The sequence below is a fragment of the Cydia fagiglandana genome, chromosome 18, assembly GCF_963556715.1.
Source record: "Cydia fagiglandana chromosome 18, ilCydFagi1.1, whole genome shotgun sequence".
Lineage (NCBI taxonomy): Eukaryota > Metazoa > Arthropoda > Insecta > Lepidoptera > Tortricidae > Cydia > Cydia fagiglandana.
Window position 1 is genome coordinate 9,424,230 of NC_085949.1, and position 17,148 is coordinate 9,441,377.

The following is a 17,148-nucleotide window of genomic DNA, read 5'->3' on the forward strand; positions in this document are numbered from 1 at the left end:
GGTTGCTAGTATTTTTATATGAAAATATGGAAAACCAAATATAAAAATAATAAACAAAAATATTTATGTTAATATAATATATTCACCAGATTGGTCTAACGCTAATAACCATTTTAAAGAACATGATGGCTCTTAACGACTATTTAAGTAATAATAATAGTGATCACAATACCTTTACAATAATAATAAACTATTCAAAAAGGAAACTGATTAGATACACATTTGTGGCACTCGAGCGTTTACGAGTTAAGCCTTGGTCTCCAGTTGACGCCGCACGCTGCATGCGTCATATTTGGAAGCTAAAAAAGCGTCAACCGGAAAACAAGGCCTTAGTATCAATCCACATCCACACGACGACTTTACTGCCAACTTACAGTATGGTAGTGCGGTGTTCCGCGCCCAACCGCAACCTCCGCCTACCATCGCCCACACTGTTAACAGTCTGTCGGTGGACCTTATGCGTTTTGTAATAAGGTCCATCGATGTACAGTTAAGAGTGTTGCTATTTGTACGTGCTCTAAAGATAATGGGGTATATCAACGCCGAATCCCGTCAGACTCATGACTCAAACTGATTAGCTGCAAAAAAGTCGTCGCATAGTGTCTACATTTATCAATTGAAGGGTCCAGGGCGAAAACTATGAGTGCCCCATTTCCCAAAATAGTTTTTGGTTCTCATAATTAAAAACAGAGTTGGGCACTCGTAAAAGTAAACGATGACTACGATCATTTCAAACTTTTTTTATAACTAAATGTAAATAACCTCTAGGTTTGAGATTACACAACTTAATAATGTTACAGCATAGTAAACTTGGTTTTGTTCACCTCTTAACATTGGTTAGATTGGATCAACTGAACAAGAACTGAAAAATTAGTTTTAATCATCTGCCCGAAAACAAGAGCACAGTTTTCAACTATAATAAAAATATAGATGTAATCACATACATTTCAATAAGAATAATGAGGCCATGCTTAATTATGATTTATAAAAAAAATCGAACGTAGGTTGTTCCAACACTCCCAACACTGCTCTTAAAGTGCCTCGACGTTCAATAGATATTTTTAAAATGCTCAGTCACCATTTATTTCCTGGACGCTCAATAAAATCTTAACGCTTTTCATATTAATTAGAATCAGACTCCATATGTTTCCTATAGTTGCGCCTCGCCTTTTTAACTCGCTGCCGGAGCTTGAGCGCCTGCCAGTCCTGGTCATCGGACACATCGCCGGCGGGCTGCGAGCGGCGCTCCGTGCTGCCGGCCGCCGTGCCCACGCCGCTGTCCGGCGTCCCCAGCGAGCCCGGCGCCGGCCACATGCTCCCCTCGGTGCTGCAACTGCTCTCTAGTTCACTCTCGTTCGTCTCGTTCATCAGTCGCGCTATAGTCCTGTTATTATACTCTTTAGATAACCTATCGGGCACGATCGCCTGGTCTTTTGGCGGGGGCGATTCGCTGGAATCTGTCCTTTTCAAACTCCTTCCCATTCTCCTACCTTTTCTCCGGTGCCTGGTTTCGAAAGGTGGCGGGGTGGAGTCGGACTCTGGAGGCTCGACTATTAGCGAGTCGCGCGTTTCATCCCCGTTGTATTGCGTCATGTACTCCTCCATTCTGGTGTACGAACCGATGTTGTAGGGTCCAGGGGTGGTGAAGTCGAGGTCGAAGCCGTGTACGCGGTGCGCGGGCCGCCCCTCGCAGCCGCTGGCGGGGGACGACGACCCGCTGCCTGATTGGTCGTCGGAATCGGCCGCCACTCTGAACATCGCCGATGTGTTTTCGCCCCTGTACCCTGTAGAATAACAGAGATATTGTATATGGTTTTTCAGGTGTAGGAGTTGACTGCATTCGGAAGATCGCGGATTTTATGGATGAGATTAACACAGAACCGGAAGTTTCATGCTACTTCGCTCAGCAGCGGGCAATAACAAGCTAAGAAAATTGCCTGGCCTTACATTCTAGGCATTATTATTCTAAAATACTTGTTTTCTTTATTGTGGCTTACCTGTGCTTGTGCTTGGTAACGTCATCGAGTCCATGCCATCCAGGTAGTCAGCTCTACTGGAAAGAGGAACGCCATTATCGCTGTCCTGGGTGAATCCTAAAAACAGTGTCACATATTTAATTATAGTTAGCTTATTTTATTATCATTAAAGTAAGGATTTAAACAGATTTTCAACTTTAAAATATCCTACACCTTTTAAACAAAGTCTACCGCTGCGTCTGTATGTATGTATGTCTGTTCGCAATAAAGTCAAAAACAACTGAACGGATTTTCATGCAGTTTTCACTTATCAATATAGTGATTCTTGAGACACCTCGTGTTGTTACATAAAGAGATTTGTGTATGAATATAAAAGCTAGGACCCTCTCTGACTTTTCGGTACGGCATCGACATATCTATGCCAATCAGGCGGTCTAGCATAAGTCATACATCAAGCGCGATCAAGTATGGACTCGCGCGCGAGAACGCAACTTATGCTAGGCCACCAGATAGCAGTACTAATGTCGTATTTATTTTTGACTATCAAGAGTACCAGGTCAAGAAAAAGTGTAAGCCTTAGCACATCTCTATCGGGAAAGCAACCATACTTTACCATGTCAACTTACCACTGCTTCTTAAATTCATAACAGACTTTCTGTAACTAGTGTTTGTCGCTTTAGTTTTCCTTTTTGATGCTCTGGACAGATTCATCCGCCTGCGCAGCGGCCGGAGGTTCTGAAACAAAGCTGATTTATAATGCCATTACGGGAATTGAAGTCTGTCAAGCAAAGTATGTCAGTAGCAAAGTGACGTCATCTTTTTTTTTCCTGTTTCTATTTTGGCACAAATAGTCATTACAAAAAAGTGACTTCGAAAAATATTACATATAATATTCAAAATCAAAAATCAAAATCAAAATATACTTTATTCATGTAGGCCTAGCAACAAGCTCTTATGAATCGTAATTAATCTTAATCTAATTATCAGAGCAATTTATTGATGTTAATATTATTCCATAATAAAATTGGATTATTATACATGTCAAATTTAACACTAAGAATTTCACAAAAGGATCGTCAAACATTAAAAAAAAATTGTATAAAAAATACTACAGTCCGTTTTTTTTTAGCATTAGAAAGAACTTCGCAGAAGTAAGCTTGTGGTTCCAAATCCGGCACTTTTAGCTGTAATAATTTTAAGTAAATTGTATGTATTGACCATGCTACATTAGATAATTCAATAATTATTAACAATTAAAAAGCCTGATAAAAACTGCACGCTTGCTTCTGTGGAGTTCTTTCTAATGCTAAAAAAAACGAACTATAGTCTAGAATTTCTAGAATAAAATCTAAATGTCAAAAAAAGCATAAGTAACAAACAAGTAGATAGTATTACATCGGAATATCAATTTCCTCATCAATAATCAAATATACCTAATAAATAAATAATCATTTCGAATAACAATTAATCCCACGTTGTATTATCATTCATATAGTCCTGTGTGGTATAATAAGCTTTGGAAATAAGTTTACGCTTTACATAATTCTTAAATTTATTAATAGATAATTCAGTAATATGGTTTGGAAGTTTATTATAAAATCTTACACAATTACCCATGAATGATTTTTTAATTTTATGGAGCCGAGTGAAGGGCACTGCGAACTTATGTTTATTTCTAGTATTAATATTATGGATTTCACAATTTTTCCTAAAATTTACAATATTTTTATGTACATACAGAATTTTCTCATAAATGTATTGACAGTGCACTGTCATTATGTATTGACAATACAATGCCGAAAACGTTATAGATTATCGTTATTATTTTTGTTGTAACGGACCTGAGTTAACTTAAACTATAAGAAGAAGATAAAATTGAAAGAAGGAAGACGTCCAAGCGCTGCTCACTATTCCAATTCATTAACAGTTAAAAATAACAGCATGGTGTCATTTATTGGGCATTATTAGCATCATCATAGTCATCGTGGACCTTGTCGCCCTAAAGAGCCGCACCTACATGTCCAAAGAAAAGTGGAAGAGAAGAACGGAATATCCTATCTAAAATCCTGACATATCCGAGGATGGGTATTTCTCTAAAAAAATGTATCGTGGATGATTCGTCCAAAATGTAAGCGCCCGTTAAACCCGTTATTCCATAACCTTTCGTGGGCCACTTAGTCCCTTATCTCGCCTCCATATGCTGCATAGTCTGGCCTTCCTTTGCTCACCGCCAAGCTTTTAATTAGCTTCCAGTGGTAAGTTGAGGTTTCTAAAAACCCTGAAACACGCTAGGTCGCCCCGCAATTATGACAAAGGAGCAAAAATTCTGACACCGCGTCAAGGCAAATCCTGACGTATCGGAAACCCTACCTGCGAGCCCCGGTTCGCCGACCCCTGACTTACAAGGAAACATACCAAACTGTCAGGCTCCGATTTGATTTATTTTTATATACGTTATAGAGTAATCTAAAATAACAGACACGTATGTTACACACGTGTTAGTGGGTATGTAAGTCTCACCCGTCCTGTGGGTCTGTAGAGCGGGCGCGGCTCGTCCTCGTCGTGCTCGCTGGAGGGCGGGTCGCGCCGCGCCGCCGCCGCCGCCGCCGCCGCCGGCCCGGCGCGAGCGCACCGCACCAAGCGAGACCGCGGCCCGTTCTGAAAGAGGTATGAGCGTCGTCTATCAAAAACGTCCTGCAAACCTTAAATCGCTATTATTAGTTTAATCTTACCTCGTACATTGATATTCCGTATAGGCAAGTATGCACCGAGCACGTCGCGACGAGCCTCTCGACGTTTCATTTACCTATTCAATCTTCAATCCACTAGTCCACATAGGCGGCGAAAACCCACTAGACCGCTACTAAACTTGCCCTTGACGCTCATCACGCGCGTCGGCAATCCATGTATAGTGTGTAGCTTTCAAATAGAGCTCGACGGCTAATCCTATTGTCTATTGTTAAGTAAAACCGCTCATGCCACTTCCCACAACCACCTGCATAGAAAATACGTACTTCGGTTACTGAGTGCCGGCGAGTCGAACGCAACAGAACCCGTCTAAAATGTGTCATCGAGATGCGTAACAAAGGCGCGTTATCGGAGGGCGCACCTACACTGGTTTTTTGAGCGTTGGACTAGCCCGCGCTCAGGTGCCAATTAGAATAATGAAGACCCTTTTTTGCAGGTAAGTAGCACGTGCGGTTTTACTTAACAATAGACAATAGGATTAGCCGTCGAGCTCTACTTGAAAGCTACACACTATATTTAGAACGCCTGCAGTTCACCCTTCATTAAAGTTTTTGTTTTAGCCTTAAGTAATACTAACATTATCTTTATTGATTCGTTATTTGGTTAATTGTTAATGATATGGGTAATGTGTTCAATTTCAAGGAACCCACCTCGAGTCCCCGCGGAGCGCGTCGCGACGACCCGCTCGACCTCTGCTTGCCCTTGGCGCTCGCGCGCGTCGGCAGCATCTTGAACTTGCTGAGCAACGCCCGCCGGTCCAGGTGCTTGCTGCGTCTGTAGCATAGTTATCATCGCTTCAGCTTCCTTGCGTGCCTTACTATATCGACCTATATACATTAAAGTCTTCATTTAGCGTTTGACAACACATATAAAGCCGCTTTTTGTACAAATAAGTTGAGTCTTTCCGTGACCACAGCTGGTGCAAGTTGCAACTCAGCTGAAACGTCGGAATTAAAGGTAAAAACAATGAAATTATATCGCGGTAGACCCGTTTGTGTAATTAAATATGTGTACAAATCGCGAGAGTTTAAAGTGTTATAAATCAAGTTGGTTAGAAAAACGTTAATTAGTAAGGTTTTCGTTTCAATCACTTACCTGACTGTGCCTCTTTTCTGGGCTTCACGTGAATTCTTTGGATAGCGCGACGCTACCAACCGCGCCAGCCTATTTGGACCCCTTTGACTGCGGCTTGCGCTGTTACTTACTGAAAAAAAAACAGTACTATAAATCTCTCATCAGTAGCGAGTCCATTCGAACTATTCTCACTGATTCCCAGCCTGTCCCACAAGCACATGCCTCAGAACGCAGGGCACACCCTCGCACTTCCTCAGCGATCTCAAACTATAACTTCGCCTTTCTTGCCTAACCCTTCCTCACAGGAATCAGTGTGATGCGCCGCTTCCGAAGACTTGGAACTCTCGCCGAGGCACTTCATACTTTACTACGTCATTGACTGTGACTCACTCCTTATTTTAGGCGGCAGTACGAGCGGCAGGAAGTCCGCTAGTAGATGCGCCTCTTCCTCACAGGAATCAGTGTGATGCGCCGCTTCCGAAGACTCTGAGCTCTCGCCGAGGCACTCGAGCTCGCGTTGCACAAGCGAGTCGAAGAATGCCATCATTCGGGGGTCTTCGCTCGTGGATTGGTCCGCGTAGTTGTGCGATATGTACTGGGAAAGTGAAAAACAATTAATAGATTTACATACATCAACAACTGCACAGGTATATCAATCTACGTTGAGACCAATTAATGATATTTAAAACAAGTTTTTGAAGATCATTCTTGATTCAAAACGGCGACGACTACAGGCCAGTAAAGTTGTGTACATTGCCTTAAATTACGGCGTCATATAAACTTCTAAGATGTATCATACAACTCGTACAAGTAAATACAACGAAAGAAAAAATAATCATGGCCTGTGCCTGTACTAGAGCTTCTTTGCTCACATTAAGGCCTGCGTAAACCGGCGGGGCGCAGCGCAGATCACTTTAAATTTATCAATGTATATTCTTCCCTATTTCAATCACATTCAGGTATAAATTTAAACGCTCTGAGAATGACCTCGGAGCATCACGGGGGATTGTTAAGAGTTAGCCAAAAAAGAGCTAAGCCTTTACCATACAATACAAATACTCTTTATTGCACACCTCAATAAAAGAAAACAATACAAAACAAGGTTGTATATGTAATAAGAACATACCTGTCCATTGAGGTGCATGAGCGTCACATAGTCATCTTGACCGTAGATCTCCCGCGGATTGTCCGAGCCAGTGGCGCTCTCTAGCAAATCGCCGCGCATCGCCGGGTACTCCATCGTCGACCACAGCTGAATTATATAACATATTTGTGGCTTTCTATCAGAGAAGGGTCCTTATGCTTAATGTACAATAAGGGCGTTTATATCACAATTTCTCTTGGAATTTCTGATGTTTTTACCCTTATTGCACATGAAGCATAATTGATGGAAAGCCACATTTAGGAAGAAATGCTACTAGCGCATACCTATGGTTTGATAGTTGAAAATATGTATGTATTACTAAGGGCCAGTTGCACCAACCACATTTGACAGACTGATCAACGTCAGCCGGCGCTTTACTATGAAACTTTCCATACACAAAAATTTAGCGAACTCTTTAACAATACGAACAGTTTGGTGAAACTGACGCTAATAAAGTCAGACTAATAGTAACTACCTACAGAACATGTCATTTTAAAAAGTTTTTTTGCATTCCGTGTATTCACTAGTTTTACCGAGTAGATATTGAGAGAAATTCAACGTTTTTGTTTCTTTGAAAAGGTGACATTTTAAGAAAATTATTTTCTCGAGAAATGCAGTTTCGTGAAGTGATTCTTTTGAAATTCTACAAGTTTTTATAAGTTCATACGTTGAGTTAATAACTCTCAAGCTTAAAAGAAAGAAATCATAAATATTTTTTACCTTGATGATTTTCTCTACTCCGGACGAGGCAATGAGAGAGTACTGAGGGTTGAAACGCACTTGATTCACGATCGAGCGGTGCCCGTACAGCACTATATGCGGACTCTCCACTACCACATCTGTACAAAATATTTATACATTTCAGAAGTGCCTATATTCCTTTACCTAGACGATAATATTCACATTAGTTATGTAACCTTTTAGGCTAATTTATATTTACGCGCATTATGTGTAATTTTTTCTGTTGTATTGGTTACCTACGACCAGTGGCGTAGCTAGCATGGGTGGCACCCGGTGCGGAAATTGTGGGTGTCACCCCAAAATTCAATCAAAATTGTAAAATATATTTAAAAAGAGTAATTGTAATTTTTGTTAAATAGCTCAGGATTTACTCCATTGCTTTCAGTTTACGAACTGTGGCACTACTGATGTTCACGATCGGGTGTCACCCCTAAATGGGTGACACCCGGGGCGGACCGCCCCCGCCGCCCCCCCCTAGCTACGCCACTGCCTACGACACAGGCAAGCCCTAGTGTAGGAACCAGCTCTGTATGATAATGTGGAATACGTTGTGTAAATTAACCAACTTTTAGGCGGATTTAAAGTTTATTAATGTAATGTTGATCTGATTTTAGGCAGTTCTTTTAACACCTTACCTTCACTTCCAGGTTCAGGAACTTTCCATAAGTAAAGGTTAAAATCATCGGACCCTGATAGCACATATTTGTCACCCTCGCCCGCGAAACTGCAGCTCTTCATGGTGCACGAATTGTAGTAGTCCTGTAGAAAAAATCCAAAGTTTCAATACCTACATATTGTATACATAGTATTACATAGATAATATATTATTATTGTATCTCCTTGGATATCACGGGCCTATAATCCCGGTTTTTTGATAGGCTTGCGTGGGGACACAGATCCAACACGTAGAGGCCCCTTGGAGAGCTTTTATGTCATGTAGAACGCCTGCTGGAACCCGTTCACAGGTGCAACAATAGACACCCGTGAACCGGTTTCAGCAGGCATTGGGACTATTGTAGAAAAAGAACAGTATACCGGTCTATGGATTGAAGTTTGGGTGGACTATGAGACTGGGCTATTGTAAAAGAGGTCCGGACACCTGCCATAACAATGTTAACACCGTCATCGAGGCAGGCGGTGACTCGCCGCTGACTAGATGGGCCCCTGAAACTGCCGTCGTAAAGACGACCAGGAGCAACATCGGTGTGAGCGGCTCAGGGGTGTCGAGAGGTGTGCGCCGCTTTCTACCCAGTGGCTGTTAATAGCCACTGTGCCAACTCGCGTCTTATGCATCTTTCACTTCCACCCCTGGAGCATATAGCTCTAACGACTCCTCTCTGGACGACCAATGAAGGCAAGCCAGAGCTGAGAGTCCTGCGGGTCCCCTTGGGGTCCACTCCGACCGACGAAGACACGCCGGAGACGGAGACCCTGACCGACTCTCGAGAGCACTCGGGTCCGTGGGGTCGTTACTCCCCAACAGCTCGCCACAAGCTGCCCTGCCAATTATGTAACCTGTAAACCTACCCGGCTGATTACATAATACTTGGGGAATGTATAAAATAAAGAAAACACAAGAATCCACTTGATAGTCGATTTATTTCTTCTCCTACATACCCTAAAATTACAACTTCTAGCTCAGACTGCTAACGGTAGAGCTGTTGGTTCAATAATATCTGTATTCTTACACTTATTATATTATTATTATTATTACAATGGAGTCGAGGATGCCGACTTAATCTAAGTGGATTTATATAGGGATAAATTTACTCTCATTCGTGGTGCGAGTACAGCAACAGTAAGGGCCCCCCCCCCCACATCTAGCGTCTTTCGAGCGTCGGCGTCTGTCGGCGTCTGGTCAGCGCTATGGAAAATGACGTCGCTGCGCAGTTGTTGTAGACGCCGACGCTCGAAAGACGCCAGATGTGGGGGGGGGGGGCCTAAAATCCACCACCGCCGCGCGAGCACCTGTGGAACCGCTCTAAAATTCCTGTTACGGCCACCTCCCGCAATAGAACGGCATTTTAGAGCGGTTGCAGTACTTTGAGCGGGTATAACACGACACCTGATGGTATACGCTTCTCTTGCTCGTAGAGGCGCGCTGCACGGGCGGGAGCCGCGTGAGGACGACACTTGTGTCAGGTTTGCTTGTTAACCCCCCTCTCGGCGCTGTTAACCCTCTCCGAGATGCCGTTCTGTTGAGGGTCGTAGTTGTAACATAACCCGAGTATGTATACGTCACCTGACGGTAGATCTACTGTATAATGTAGAACTAATGTTTAAGTCACACGACAGTAGGGGCTCCTGTACATGGAGCTCGTACTTGTGATATTAACTCAATTTGGCTCGTAGCGACTCGGTATCAAACGCATGTTACTATAGAGCAATATGGACCGAATTTCTTTGCGTCAGTTTGTTGTATGGTGGTAGTTCGATGGGTAAAACCGCTCCGACAAGCCGTTCTGTAAAGGGCAGAGTTTACAAAATTTGGGAAAACTCACAGACAAAATATCTTCCAGACTTAGCATAGTCGCGCTACCCCCTCTGCCACGCATACGGTAATTTTACTCCATGTTCGAGTCGAAAGTGTCTTTGTGTGACGTCCGTGTCTTTGAACGGACCAATCACGGCACGGGATTTCGCTCACCTCGTCCCGCGCACCCCCGCATCATCGGTTGCATGAAATAATTGCTCTAAACTCGGTCTAGGGGATCCTAGTCTATGGGAAAACTACACACACCTGGTGGAAGAACTCTGCACGCGGCTCCTGCTCATACAGCGCGTACAGCACTGGCGGGAGCCGCCGCCGCAGCGCCAGTACATGCGTGCCGGCTTTGTTAAAGCGAACCGACATGCTGTTTTGGAACGGACCGTTGCCGTTGCCTGAGTAGCGAATCAACGGGCTGTAACAAAATTATAGTACAAATCTTCGTTACGTAGGCGATTAAATCTTCCCCACTGCTGTCTTGCCTGTTCTTGTCCCACTGTTGGGCACAGGCCTCCTCTCTCATGCGCGAGAGGGCTTGGGCTATAGTCCCCACGCTAGCAGTGATATGACGTCCGACTTTCAATCCGGAGGTCGCGGGTTCAAACCCCAGCTCGTACCAATGAGTTTTTCGGAACTTATGTACGAAGTATCATTTGATATTTGCCAGTCGCTTTTCGGTGAAGGAAAACATCGTGAGGAAACCGGGCTAATCCCAATAAGGCCTAGTTTCCCCTCTGGGTTGGAAGGTTAGATGGCAGTCGCTTTCGTAAAAACTAGTGCCTACGTCAAATCATGGGATTAGTTGTCAAGCGGACCCCAGGCTCCCATGAGCCAAAATGCCGGGATAACGCCAGGAAGAAGAAGAAGAAGAAGGAGTGCGCGATTAAATCTTACTTTCGTCATGAAGTAATATAAATAAAGAAAGAATGGTAACTCCATACATCAGTTTCCTTACCAAAACGCGCGTTATTTCGTAGTCGACATCGTAGCGGAATATATCAGTACTGCTATTCGACAATAGATGTCGCGGCGAACAAAAACTCTAATGCTAAACAATTATCCGCTAATATTATAACCAGATTACTCGAAACTCGATTTTCACCACCTTCTGCTTCTAATATTAGTTGTAAATTGTTTTAGCAGTAAATTTTTCGTCAGTAGCCACACTTGTGCCAGCGGTACTCATAGTACCACTACGTGACGCTAGACGTCGACTACGAAAGAACGCGAGTTTTGGTAAGAAAAGTGATGTATGGAGTTACCACTCTTTCTTTACTTATATTACTCTATGCTCTCGTCAACGCACACAGGCGAAAAATCAATAAAAGTCGGACAAAACCTAAACATTCAGGATTATTATAGAAATCGTATTAATGCAGGTTTGCCTACTAATAAAAACAAAATTACAATTATATTATGACATTTTATTAAATTTTGATCATCATATCTGGTCCTTCTAAAAGATTTAAAACATTTTGGCATATGGGAAGCGACTTTTTACTACCCAATTTTCTTAGTCCTGTTATATAAGGATCAGAAGACACTAAAAGTCTTTTCCATAGCCATTTGCCTAAAAAAACTGTGACTAAGCGCTCATGCTTGATTACACTAGTCATCGATTAAAATGAAAATTTTGTTAAAACGTCGCGTAAGGTCGCATAAAATAATGGTTGCATGTTAAAACCCAGGTTCTGTAGTTTCTAAAATTGATAATATCAAAACCGGATCTATCAGGAAGTTGTACTTTTCTCCTTGGTGAAGTTGAACAATGTGCAAAAAATACAAGATATTACACTTATTTTTTTTTAATAATAAACAAGAAAGCATAGCTATCAAAAGTAACTATTAGTAATTAGGTTATTACCTCCTAGAAGGGTATCCATCATTAAATCACAACTTTCTGAAAGCAAACGATAAATAAATAAGCACATAAGTAACACTCGCAGAGCAGTAAAATATTCGCCTTTGAACAAGTCGAACTTTGGAATGAGAACGTGTCGCTTAGATGACTCTAACATGAAAATGATTATGCGAGTAGCGTGCACTGTTTATTGAACTACCCGCTAAGATTGGTTTTTGCCTGTTGGGGCTACTTAGAAGTTTTTTGGTTTTGTCCGACTTTTATTGATTTTTCGCCTGTGTGCAACGTCATCAATTCTACTAACCGTTTAGGCGATTTGAGATCCCAGAGCGCGACTCCATCCCTAGCGTTTGCGGACACGAGTATGTCCTTCTGCGTGGGGTGGAACATCACACCGTGGAAGGCTTTCCTGCTGCGCGATATCACCAAGGACTCTACAATAATAATATTCATGTACACATATTGCCATCAATGATGCCACACTTAAAAGTTATGTGCATGGTCCGTTTGGTGGATGAAATAAAATAAGATGATAGAAATAAAATACACAGACAAACTAATATTAAGTACGTAGTCTGAAACAAAAGCTTTATTCTAGGTAGTATAATTTATTGTAGAAACCAGGGTTGTTCAAGCCACCCAGGATGGGTGAGTAAGAATGTGCTAACTGGTCGAACTTAACCCTGTTCCAGGCCGCACCAAGCTTTTCCAAAAAATGCAAATATATTTAAGTTATGCAACATTGATGATTCATTTAATTATAAGTAACTGTTCCCCAAAGACCAATGCAATATGAACCTTAAATCGGATTCCTAAGGTTGAAATTGTCTTGGCGAGTATGTGGTCACTAGGTGCACTATGCCTGGAAAAGGGTTAAAGCTGGCTAGCACTTTCCATCTGTGTCATTCCCCCTGCCTTGGACAAGCATATCTTGACATTTATTTATATAGCCCTTTATTCTGAACATGATTGTTGGTTTTTAGTTTTGAATGTTTATATGAAGTCTCTTGGTTCAGTGTGCCTGTCGGCAAAGGCCTCCTCCAACTCCTTCCAGTATTTCCTCTCTCTTCCCACCCTTGTCCAGAGTGGTCCCACTGTGAGTATAATTTCGTCTTCCCATTGTGTTAATTGAGGGCCTCTATATATTGACATGCTAAATTTGATAAAAATTGGGGTTCTTACCATGAACAGATTGCCTAGTATCAAAGAGCAGAAGTCTGCCATCGTTGCCCGCCGTGGAGACCACACGGTCGTTAAACGGGTCGATGCTGAGGCAGCACACGGCGCGCTGATGGCTTAACACTTCTACTGGGCGCTTGCTCTCCACATCATGTACGATTACCTTGAAAACCATAAGGAGATTAATTGAGCAGATCAAAATAATGTGAATTCTGGACAATGACGGGACTCCTTAATAATAGATATAACTTTATAAGCAACACTTGCGTCCAGGTGAGAAATGGAATATTTTCCCAAAAAGTCAGATCCCAAGTGAGCCTAAATTATTAAATACCCTAAAACCACAATGCTAGCCAAATTCAAAGTTTCTGGCATACACCAGTTGTAAATGTTGCTTTAAATGTTATGAATAGACGCCAGAGAGATTAAATAGGTACAACACAGCAATGGTGGCCCTATAACTGACCTAATTTAACTTAACACAATAAAATTGTCATTCATAATTTAAACTGAAACAGGATGACTTAATCACATGCACTCAAACACTGCGCTGAAAAATCAGGGCAAGTAATAAAGTAAGTGCATGTGATTAAGTCCAGTTACAGTAATGATGGCCTAGTTAACAGCACAAAAAACCAGTGCAGTGATATACACGCATCAGCTTTCAGCTGTTAGTGTATTAACAATATAATAAAAAGGCAAGGGGACATGTTTTTCTTATTTAATCTTACCATATCATCATTGCCTCCAGAGTAAATCTTCTTCGAGTCATCAGTAATCCCAAGACAAAATATGTTAGACTGGTGGGTCGACTTCATGGCCTCAGGTTGGCCTCGATCCACAATGGCCTGCCCAAACTGCCATAACATTACCCTTCTGTCATCTCCACCTGGCAAGACAATAATTGTTTTGGTATACCTAATAGTAGATTTTTTTTTTGTTTGTGTAGAGCATTGCATTAGTTGTTAACAACAAACATCACAAGCATGTGGTCTACCACATCCTTACTACTACTTCTTTATATATCATATGAAATGCAAGCACAATAAAATACTAAGTTGCGTATTCGGGCAAATACAAGTGTTTGTAAACAATTTTACAAGTAGGTATCTCGAGAGGAATTGAATCAAAACTTGTTTATAAATAACATAAAACAAAAATAAGTTTTTTATAAATAAATCATTAGACGCCTTATTAGATAATTTCTGCGAAATACCAGCAGTTCCCATTATTTATTTTTCGATTACCTATTAGTAGTCGCGACGCCATTGTACAAAAAGCTTGAACTTAAAAAACCGCAAACTAATTAATGTCATTACAACAAACTAAGAACTGCATATGATAATAAAAATATTTACCAGATACAAGTATTTCGCCATTACAGGAAAACTCGATAGCATTTACACATCCAAAATGGCACTTTAAATCCTTCCGATACAGGTTCTTCGCTGCACTCAACCTGTTTTCAAACAACGTAGCCTTAAGATCGGGCACTATTCCATATTCCCTTTTCTGGATATATGGTAACGGGTTAGCTTTATTCGCCATTCTGAGATTTTAAACAACCATTTTCTTATTTATTCACGAATAATCAAAACTTTGTCCTGTCCTGCGTCGACAGTCAGCTGTAGCTCTACTATGAGTTCCGTGAATGACAGTGAGAAGTGAAGATAGTGAGAAAGTTAAGGAAAATGTATGGAGTAATTGTACAGTGCCTCTACCGGTCACGTAAAGAACTAAAAATTTCAATTTGTACCATGAGTTACAAACGTTTTTACGCGAGTTTTCCATACTTGCCTAACTTCACACCTAAAACGCTCTCTTTCTAATTATATAATGAAAACTGAGCCAGAATTATTCTGCGTAAATACTTTACGCGAGTAAACGTGACAGATGTTATGGAAAAATACGTGCGTTTCCAACGTGACATTTCTGTCAACTTGTAAACACAACAAATACGCAGATTTTTCACGAATATTAATGCTATTTTCAACGTAATATGTATAAATTTATAACAGTATGTGAACTTCAAGCAAAACTTTAAGGGATAAATCAATTAATAGTTCGATAAAAGGCTGATTTAGTACAAAGGTAATGAGTTATACTTGACATCATATTTTCCTATTTCTACTGCTACATTTGCGAAAATCACATTGTTTACGAGCAGTTTTTGGTTTTAGGCAAGAAGCTGATTGAAAACAACATTTCCATGAAAACCCGGATTGCATCATGTATGCATGTAGAAGTTACATATGTATTAAGAATTAAGGCTCAATACAAGGAGCGGTACATAGACATGTTGCTGTTTTTGTTGCTGGGTGCACATAACACATAGTAAGAATAAGACATACCGCAAGACCTATTATAATATTTACACAAGAATTGCTACGTATTTTATTAAGCATTATTATCTTAAATAAAATAAAATATACAAATGTTCTGTGGGTTTATTTATTTTTCTTTACTAAGTAAGTATTATTTTATTTTCCGTTGTTCAAATTATTGTGTTTGGTACCTAGGTAATCGTTTTTCATGTCAACTTGGTAACAGGAAATATAAAACTTTCTTCAAAAACTTTTGCTGGTGGTTCTGAATCTGAAAATTTAAATAAGATCTAAACACATTTATTGCCAAAAACCCTTTGCGTGGGTTCATTTTGTATTGGAAATGGGGCGCTTGGCACTGAAATATACTCGAGATCATATAGGTACTATAAAATTAAGATCGCTATTAAGGTCATACGTAGGGTCTGTGCGGAAAGAGAAGAGTCGTAGGTATAATGTATGGGCTCCCCTAAATTTCACGACTTTTCTCTTTCCGGACACTCTATTAGATAATGTTACTTAGCAGTAGGAGACGGCCGCTGTCATGATGCGGACTGAAGCGGACCATTATAATACATACCTATTTTAATATTTTAAGATTTCTTCTCATGTGTGTACTATTTTCATCATAGGTAATAAATATGTAGCCAAATGTAGCCTGTATAATCGCGCCGTATACTTTGCTTCCTATTTTTTAACACGCAATGTCATAATTATAACTCGATTATTAATGATGTTTACGTAATTATCATATTTTGCAATTTTTGTCTTGAATACAATTATATTTTAATTTATACATTGTTTACTAACATTGATGTTTATTATTTTCGTAACTATGGCAACGTCAAATCTTTAAAAAATTGTAGAATGAAGGTTGAGTCAGTAACAAAGTGACAAAACTGGTCTTAGAGCATTTAATAACTGGAGTGGCCATTGAGTGCTTACTGTTAGGATTTAGGATTAGGGTTCCAAGCAGGAAAGAAAAGCTTGTTTTAACACCATATTGGTAATGTTTATTAATCTCAAGCAAGATTACATAGTAATGGCGTCTCATACGAGAAGAAAGAACACCTACATTTGTTTTATATTGACAACCGAATAAATCAAATATCATAGTCGTAGTAGTCTCGTAGGTATACTCTTTATTTTTTTCCTGACATTATTACTTACCCCTCTGCCGAAAAACTTGCACAATTGTGCAAACTTTTGTATGGACTGACATGGCTATTTGTACGTTACGTACAAATCATGTAGGAATAGCAATACATTTGACGTCCCCTCCCCCGCAAAAATCGGCAGACTGTTTTGTAAAGAAAATGACAGCGATGACATCTCCCTTCTAAATGCTCTTAGTGGATGGTAGAGGTAAGGAATACAATCTCCATGTAATTAATAATGAAAAAGTGTCCGTCAAAAACCTTAAGAGGGAAGTATACTACGTAATCGTCCATACAAAAAGAGAAAACGTTTTTCCACTTGTAAATACGAGTATCTTCCATTCCCCATGATTTTTAGTACGGTATTGATACAATGAAAAACTAGGTTTATGGGTTTTCTTTTTTTGGCTACTCTGGAGAGATTTAGAAAAATTATAATAGCTGACAGCGTGCCCA

At 40.6% G+C, this 17,148-nt stretch overlaps 2 protein-coding genes across 2 annotated transcripts in view; both read right to left on the reverse strand.

The window, feature by feature from the left end:
* Positions 1 to 17,148, reverse strand: part of LOC134673527 (F-box only protein 11) — a 338,938-nt gene that overhangs the window by 284,242 nt on the left and 37,548 nt on the right. The gene's annotated exons all lie outside the window — the stretch shown is intronic.
* Positions 401 to 14,836, reverse strand: LOC134673041 (DDB1- and CUL4-associated factor 5). The gene is made up of 15 exons (XM_063530981.1): positions 14,570 to 14,836; positions 13,943 to 14,100; positions 13,215 to 13,374; positions 12,337 to 12,466; positions 10,424 to 10,586; positions 8,319 to 8,442; positions 7,663 to 7,781; positions 6,925 to 7,050; positions 6,189 to 6,393; positions 5,820 to 5,928; positions 5,375 to 5,498; positions 4,497 to 4,634; positions 2,603 to 2,711; positions 1,998 to 2,093; positions 401 to 1,784 (listed from the first exon to the last, which is right to left on the reverse strand). The coding sequence occupies exons 1-15, from the start codon at positions 14,757 to 14,759 to the stop codon at positions 1,123 to 1,125; spliced, it is 2,613 nt and encodes an 870-aa protein (XP_063387051.1). The 5' UTR covers positions 14,760 to 14,836; the 3' UTR covers positions 401 to 1,122.